This window comes from Lingula anatina, chromosome 8 (assembly GCF_051362555.1).
Source record: "Lingula anatina isolate TDL-2025a chromosome 8, LinAna3.0, whole genome shotgun sequence".
NCBI classification, from domain to species: domain Eukaryota; kingdom Metazoa; phylum Brachiopoda; class Lingulata; order Lingulida; family Lingulidae; genus Lingula; species Lingula anatina.
The window spans coordinates 17,033,991-17,042,823 of record NC_141774.1 but is presented as its reverse complement, the minus strand read 5'-3'; the positions used below and the strand labels follow the sequence as shown (position 1 = coordinate 17,042,823).

The 8,833-nt window shown below is 38.3% G+C and overlaps 1 protein-coding gene across 3 annotated transcripts in view; it reads right to left on the bottom strand.

Moving 5' to 3' along the window:
- Window positions 1-548: 548 nt before the first annotated feature.
- The window catches only part of LOC106159957 (sodium/mannose cotransporter SLC5A10), a 22,397-nt gene continuing 14,112 nt past the window's right edge, over window positions 549-8,833 (bottom strand). For all 3 annotated transcript variants that reach the window (XM_013536435.2, XM_013536437.2, XM_013536436.2), the window contains exons 7-16: window positions 6,762-6,867; window positions 5,776-5,856; window positions 5,378-5,595; window positions 4,655-4,790; window positions 4,022-4,129; window positions 3,577-3,727; window positions 2,780-2,948; window positions 2,316-2,531; window positions 1,903-2,059; window positions 549-1,488 (exon numbers count right to left, since the gene is read on the bottom strand). In XM_013536435.2, the coding sequence (XP_013391889.2) occupies window positions 1,241-1,488; window positions 1,903-2,059; window positions 2,316-2,531; window positions 2,780-2,948; window positions 3,577-3,727; window positions 4,022-4,129; window positions 4,655-4,790; window positions 5,378-5,595; window positions 5,776-5,856; window positions 6,762-6,867 (1,590 nt within the window). In that variant the 3' untranslated portion in view covers window positions 549-1,240. The remainder of the gene's footprint in view (window positions 1,489-1,902; window positions 2,060-2,315; window positions 2,532-2,779; window positions 2,949-3,576; window positions 3,728-4,021; window positions 4,130-4,654; window positions 4,791-5,377; window positions 5,596-5,775; window positions 5,857-6,761; window positions 6,868-8,833) is intronic.

Below are 8,833 nucleotides of genomic sequence, written 5' to 3'. Positions count from 1 at the left end.
ACACAACACCTAATGTCAACAGGCTGTGAGCACACGGCCGAGTATGTGTTGACAGAACTATTTATACAATATTAGCACCGGTTAAGTTGATTTGCACTATTATTCACGAGGAATTTTTAGCTCGACTTGTTGCTTTAAATGACATCGTGCACTTTTCTCACTGAAATAAACCTCTTGAGAAAGGTTGAGTTTGCACAATGACGCGAAACAGCGAGAAAGAATGTAAACGCTAAGCATATATCTAAATGTTTATCAAACATTATATATCCATAGGTGGATCCTGGAGTTATGTTTTTCTCTTCTTCCTTTTTAAAATAAAAAACAATTCATTATTATCAATGTTTTATTATTATTATTATTATTATTATTATTATTATTATTATTATTATAAGTAGAGTATGAGGTATAAAGGGAAACATCAGTTCCACCTCTGTGCGTGCCCGTAGCACTCTACCCCGCCCCCATACCCACCTTCTTACCCCTTCTTCCCCGTATCCACCCTGTCTCCCCTTCTCCCGTTCAATATGAAGACGCTTCACACAGGCAAATAACCACTACGGCGTTGATCATTTATTTGACATCTGCATTAGTGCAAAAATGCACTGGAATTCTTCAGTATAAAAGCTTAATTATAAAAAATAACAAATATCCAATGCATTGCAATAACATTATGAACGTATCTGTTAATGATATTAATGGATCACGCAATGATGATTGTGTAATGTTCATTCGACTCCAATTATTAAGTTATAATTCATAATTCTAACATTCTCTTTGGTCAGTCACTGAAGCACATGAATAGATGAAGCAATAATCAAATATGAAATAATTGTTTTGTCTCATAACAATATACTGTTCTGATTCCGATCATAGAATCCAAGAATCATTCAATCTAACCGACTTTCTTACAGCCACAGAGTTAAGGACTAGTTCCGCGTTCAACAGTGGAAGCTCTAATGCCCCGTTTGTTCACGTAACTGAAATGCCATGCTTTTACTTCTGAATGGTGATGAAAAAAATATCACCGTGTCTAAAAATTGTAACAACAAAACGTAAATATTGTGTTTTGTACTTAAGTGACCATGCTCAGCGATCATAGCTTCTACAAATATAAAAAATACATAGATAAGTAGATAAATAAAACAAAAAATGGAAACAACAATAAAAAACATAAAAAATAAATAAATAAATAAATAAATAAATAAATAAATAAAATAAAGATAAAAAGGCCTTTCACTTCCTAAGCAAAATACCCGTATAAAAACATTAAAAGACCGACTAGAAGAATTGCACACACGTTGACCACTGGCTGCCATCTTGGATGCTCTCCGCCGACCTTCCCGCGGTTTGGGGAGTTCGTGGCCGACTCACCTGTCTTCCCGGGGGTATCACTGGGGGTGTCTTCACTGGTTAACCCACAGATTATCCTAAGGTAGTGTTTCCACTTCGATTCTGTTTTAGCGACGATGGTTTCTTTGGAATTGAGCCCTGGGAATTGAAAATTATTGTTTAGCTTAATAGCTACATGTAGCTTCTTTTGTTTTTATTTATTTTTTTCTTTCTCTTTTGTGGTGTATTTTTTCTTTTGTATGACTAAAAGTTTTGCTGTGAAGATATAAATATTTTCAAAACACCCATCAACCCACCGGTTACCATCAGATTAAATGTATATGGGATAAAACCCCTTTCCTTTTATACTATAACTTATGCTGTAAAGATATAATTATTATTAAGACACCTATTATCAATTCACCAGTTAATAACAAATAAAGTGTAAATGGGATAAAACCTTTTTTTCTTTTTTGCACTAAATATAATCACGCTGAGATTTGTTCAAAATCAAATCTTGCTCTCTTCATTATGGTATTTTTTTTTTTGCCACAAACAAACCAACAAAATCACCTTGTCCCGGCGTGTCTTCCGACTCTGTATCTGTTCCATAATGTTGGCCATTCATTGCAGTGAGCTCCATGTTTTCTGCCTCGTCTTTTTTGTCTGCCTCATAACTGTACCCAACGCTGAGGTGTTTCCGGGCCGACCAATAGGTGGCGTCCTTGAGCTAAATGTGAATTTGTTCAAAACGTTCTTAATTATGTGTATTTAATCACAATGTGGCATAATAATACAAAAACAGTAAAGAAAATTAATCAAAAAGAAAAATGTGTTGTCAACACATCTTTATTTTGTGGCTAATTTCCCTTATTGATATATTCCAAAGACAATTTAAATGAGACGAGATTACACAATTTTATCAAAATCATTTTAATCTCACTTCCACATATAAATAAATTTTAAAAAAGGTTTAAAACCATCACCTGCGCTGCAGTCGGAGGGGTGGTCAGAAGACTGATCAATATAGCGGACACGGCAGCTATCCCAGCCTGCATCACGGCAAAGTAGAGATAGTGTATTCCGGTCACTATCACTGGCCGTGTGTCTACCTCACCACAGCCCGGAGCCGGGTAGACAAAGTCCAGGATAAACCTGACCACTCCGACCACCTGCCCCAGTAACATTCCATAAAAAGCACCCTGAAACGAGATTGTTTTAATAATTATGTATTTTTCTTTATGTTTTATCTTCATTTTCATTTATTTATTCATTCTTTCATGTATTTATCTATCTATTTATTTATCTATTTATTTTATTTTATCAATTGATTTATTTATATTTTTATCGTCTTTTAAAACACTGACTGTACTTAAGTGTTAATTTATTTGATTAGTTTTTGAGCCAAGCTTATCGAAAACGCAATTATATTATGAAAGTTTAGAAATACCGGTTCTGTTGTCCTTGGCCACAGCACGGAGAGGAGGTATATGGCACAGGCTGGACTCTGGAAGTAACCTATAAATGAGGCAGAGTATTGGTACAACTGTCCTCCCTGTGACGAAGACATCACTGGCATCCACAGGACGGCAATGACGAATAAAAATACTACAAATACTCTGGAACATTTGAAAAAATTAGAAGAATAAGAAGATGAAAAGGAGGCACGTAAGTGTCATATGTTTTCAAATACCTGTGGCATGTTGGAGGTGGTAAAACAGCACCCTGAGAATCGGATATTGCTGGCAACTTAACACCATTACCGAGCGACAAATGCACGCCCATACGTAACAAGTAGGTTAGCTTCCAGTGATATCTGAGACGAAGGGTAAGCAAATAAAACAGACTGTAGCAGGGAAATATAAGGTTTGAATAATGTGTTACTTTGAAAGAAGAGGCCGGAGCACAAATATTTTCTACAACAAGAATTATTGTTTGACGAATAAAAATAATTATTAGAAATGAAAAAGACATATCAAACTGAAAGAATCATCAGACAAATATGAAGAACACCTGTGCCTTGGTTAGTACCCCACTTATCTTCACTTTTACCAAAGAACCACCACTGACTGTATGCAGGGGCGGATCTGGGATTATTTGAAAGGGGGGGGGGGGTCGATTTTTAAGGAAAAACAGGCTGTGGGTGTTTTCAAGGGAGGGGGGTATTGGTGTTTTTTTTTTTTTTTCAGAAATTGAAAAGGGGGAGGGAGGTCAGAGTCTGGTTTGAAAGTACCCACATGGACTTACCTTCCTACAATGAGCATCTCTACATTGGTGGCAGACTTGCGGAACCGCCGCCATATATCCAGTGTGAAGATGGTGCTGGCACTGTTGAAGACTGAGGTCAGGGTGCTCACCACGGCCGCCATCATCACGGACAGGAGCAGGCCACGGAGACCTGGGGGAGGATTGATTGGGAAATCATAGAATGTTGTTTGCAGAGAGAGAGAGAGAGAGAGAGAGAGAGAGAGAGAGAGAGAGGATTCCGTCCATACAAACGTTAATATTTACCACCAAGATAGCCTACAAAATGTTTTCCTTTACGTCAAAAGCAATTTTTCATTGCTTTAGCAATCCCCACTAGTACTCATTTATTAATCAATTTTGGTATCACAAAAAACGCCGTGAGAGAGTAACACAAAATAAACATATTAGGACACAATCACATACATTCTATTTCTTTTTCGCTCACCTGGTGGCAGCACCTCCAAGACAAGCTTAGGATAGGCAATGTTACTGCAGCCCGCTGGGTTTTCACAAACTTCCATGCATTTCTCAGGAGTGGCGCAGGCAACCTCATCTAAGTGTTTAAATATGGGACGTCATGGGCATGTTTTATTACACGAAAAACTGGAAATAGCGGATTAAAACTATGGACGACTTTGAAGTATGGTTTCAATTCTCTTCTGTAATTCATATAAAATATTGTTTCTAAAGAGAGTTAATGCTTTTTCTACATATCTAACGTAACGCCTCGTAGATAGTAAAAACTTATTTTCTATTTAGAAACTAGTTATCGACTTTGTATTTGGACTTGATAGGTGTCTTCCCACTTACTCGCTTCCTCACTTACTCACTCGCCTACTCACTCTTTCACTCATCTACTCTTTAGTTCAGTTATCACATTGCTCCTTTCCTAACAGGCTCACGCGTGCTTTGTCAAGCACTGGTGCAGTTCCATGTACACCACAACGTATTGGATTTATTTGCCTACCTTTCTATACACATACGTCACGTTATATTCACTACTACATGTACTTTAGCACATAGGCAGGTAACTGGACAAAAACGATTTAAAATACACATAAAGCAAGATCTACAGTACCTGGAAACAGAATGCGACTGATCATCCCAGGTATCACCATAAGGAACATTGGGCTGATTTTCAAAACTCCCGCCAACAGCGTGGCGCCTTTGGCATGGGTCACTGACCGGGCGGCCAATGCTCTCTGGACTATTAACTGAAATACAATCAGGCAAAGCATCACGACACTGCTGGATCTCATAAAACCTGTCTGTCCTATTCACTTTTTATTTTTATCCTCTTATTTCCCTTCCCTTCCGTACCAAATTTTATGTATGACTTTCTGGACTTCTCAAACTGTTGCTGTGTTAACTGAAATACAATCAGGCAAAGCATCACGACACTGCTGGATCTCATAAAACCTGTCAGTCCTATTCACTTTTTATTTTTATCCTCTTATTTCCCTTCCCTTCCGTACCAAATTTTATGTATGACTTTCTGGACTTCTCAAACTGTTGCTGTGTTAACTGAAATACAATCAGGCAAAGCATCACGACACTGCTGGATCTCATAAAACCTGTCAGTCCTATTCACTTTTTATTTTTATCCTCTTATTTCCCTTCCCTTCCGTACCAAATTTTATGTATGACTTTCTGGACTTCTCAAACTGTTGCTGTGATTAATTTAAGGAAACTGCTCCCCAAAGTCCATAACGGGCACAATATTATCAAAGTACTGTGGCCTCTTTCTGAACTATGATCTGTTGATATTTGACTTTTAACAGTTGATCTCAAAACCGCTCACCTGACTTGCGCACCAGAACCACATGGAACCTGCTATGCTGGTCCTCAGAAAGAGGCCAGGCCACGGATAACTCTGTCCTCCAGCATCTCGAAATATGTGAAAGGCGTCGTCAGGGGGGTAGCCGCAGTGCGCCGTGTTGTTGGATGCATTGGCCGAGGCCGGGATGGCGTTCATGTATTTTACCAACAGTTGGTTCCATCCACCGATTCTGTCAAAACCTTAAGGGTTGGGATTACAGTTAGCATTCACTGCATGGGATTATTATTATCATTATTGCTTTTTTTGGCACAAAATCGTATTTATGTGGTTTTGGTATTTAATGGGCACCAATCAGCAATTAATCAATCTACGAGAGAGAGAGAGAGAGAGAGACAGAGAGAGACAGAGAGAGCACTCACCCATTATACAGACTACGATGCCCCCTAAGAGCATGACGATCACTTGGACTGCATCAGTAAATATCACTGTGGTGAGACCCCCTGAAACACGCGAACAAGAACGTAGACAGATTTATTTTGGGTGATGAATATAGAGCAGCTAAACTGCGTGTATTCAAATCATGCACAAAGCGTTATTTGATCATATGACTTTTAATAATTTTCTTGTTCACGGTGCGCTCACTTTGAAAGTTATCTAAATTATTCCAAATATTTAACATAATGTTACTCATTGTGTGTGTGCTAAAGCTGTAAGAGGTCAGGAATGATATTCTAAAACCATTGTGACAAAAAATTGGACATCATACAAATATATAACCAAATTACTTGACGTTAAATCAAGTCAATAATGAGGAACAGGTTTACACCAACGCTGACTGTTTACGTAATCTAATTCCCACGTCTACGGGTGCGTTCAGATAAACCCACCGTTCTCCAACTCTGCAGGGGATGCCTCCAAAGTGCAATCACTGTAATCGACTTAAATAGCACACACGCCTCATAGAGTTTGCTACAGGGTAATGAACTAATAAACTATCCTTTTAGGGACGAGCATCAGACAGTGAAGCTGATTACACTGAATGCACTTCAGCGAGAATCCCCCGCAGAGTTGGATCGGTCCAGCTGGTACGATGTTTGAATCTGACCGCTAAAGGACCATTCCCAAAGATATTTATATAGGTCTATCTCCCTGAGGAGTCTCACTAAATTGCTATCAACTTAGCCGGCTTAAATGTCTGTCACGCCTATTAAAACTGTTAGGGGGTAATTATTTTTACCCCCAAGCGGTTTCGGTAGACATGACAGGCATTTAAGCCGTTTAAGTTGATAGCAATTTAGAGAGACTCCCCAGGGAGTTAGACCGATCCAGATGGATCGATCTAGGCATGGAAACCCAGTCTAAGTCTACCATTAAGAAATCACCCGGTCTTCTCACCAGTCAGTACCTAGGAGCACGTACACGGCGACTACCCCTAGTAAGATGAACGTGGATGTGTAGATACTCCAGCCAATAGCTTGCTGAATAAAGATGGCACCACTGTACAGGTCGACCTGGAACGAGGCAACCATGATGGCGATGATGTTATCACGACGGTGACATAAAGGTATGGTTTAAAAAAACTAAAAGTAATGCACATAAATTTCCTGCCTTTTCTCGCACATTACGCTGTTATGACGTCGAACACTGAAACTGAATTCGTCGGCCTTTTCACTTTTATAATCAACAGAATTACTCCCAATGAAAAGGGCCATCCCCAGAAATGCACTGCATGACGTCACGTCTAGCCCACTGCGCATGCGTGCATTTTTAATGAGTTGCTAGATTGCCATAGGAAAATGAATGGGTTCGCGATTCGTGGGTAATTCGTGAGAATTGACAAACTAACGGCCTGATGCCGATAGACAGCAACGCTGTGCTATGCTTCAAGCAACTCCTGACCAAATATCGCTAGGGTTTTAAAAAAAATTCTGTTGTACACACGTACTAAGAAGTTTGCCGTATATTGCCTAGACTACCCTCAGCAAAACGCAAATATTTTCAGTAATAGTGATTTTAGACGGTAGATTCACTCAGAAACAAAGGGAAATTAATTCGTTGCCGATAGCACCAGCTGATAGCAGTAACATACAGAGTCTGATTAAAAAAATTCATGGCAATTGAAGATTTTTTACCACTGTACAATGGAGTCTAAAAAGAGCACTTGGCACAAATGTAAAACTGCAAGGCCAAGAATTCAATCAGTATTTTCAATCATATTATCAGATTCTACATAAATTGACTGACCATGTCACTACTCAGTATTTAACTAATCTCTTAATCCAAATTCCTATCATCATTTAATGATTATGCAAAATTCTTCTTTCAGATTGCTATTTATTTAAAATTTTAATGCTGCAACTGTTCTGAAATAATATTGTAGTAAAGGAAAAATGCAAATAAGAAGTGGAAGACCAATTTTACCCGCAATATTCAATTATTTGAATATAAAAAGAATAAGATCACGATTTAACAAATTAAAATAATCTTTCATGAACTCTTTCATGAATAACATATTAAACAAAAATGAAAGTTATAAATCAGTGGTAATGGCTTGTTCTGGAATATATGACCTCTGTACATCATCAGTACCTGACTTGGTACATTATAGTTACTACTTGGATACAGAGTTAGATTTAATAATGCAACAATAAGAACAATATATATTATAATAATAAACTTCTCTGCACATATCAGACGCTTGTCACCATGAACTAACACTACTTGACAATGGGCTGAGCACTTATCACAGAGTCTGTGTGCGATGCCATTCTTGTGCTGTGATTGGTTAGTTGAGTCACCTGAAGCCCTACTGTTGCGCCCTCGCGTATCGCGTAAATGCTGCACATTTCTGGCCATGCGGAGTTATCAGTAAAGTTGCTCATGATGTTGCTTTGGGCTGCAGGGCCAAGGACTCTAATAATGGCACAAGACATTCGAATTCTGGACAACGGCTACCTTTAGTTTGAAACAAGGCAGCAAAGCTGTCAAATGTACAGACAAAAAACAGAAAATAAAGATACAAAAAAGGTCATTTTGTCAATTTTGATGCAATAATAAATAATGCTTATAATAGCACTGTCAGTCAACACTGAATTTTAATCATGCACAACAGGTAACATGGTCAATAACAGGAGCGGACCCTGAGATATTTTCTGACAGTATTCCAAAGTATCTATGTTGATCCATCCTCCACTTTGATGGTCTTCCAACAGAAAAAAAAAATAGATACCAGTCAATATAAACTTAATAACCTGACTGTCTTCCGGAAGACCCAGAAGATGGTCTCAATCCACCCCTTCAATAAGATTACAGTTTCAGGACCATGAGAGACCAAAGTCGCACGATGAAAGTCTCAATATTTGAAAAATGATGACAGTGTATAAAATAATATTACATAATGTTTAAAGACATAAAAACAATCAATACAACTGCTTCTGTGGAAATACAGAATATGTGCAGAGCCTCGAACGGATTTGA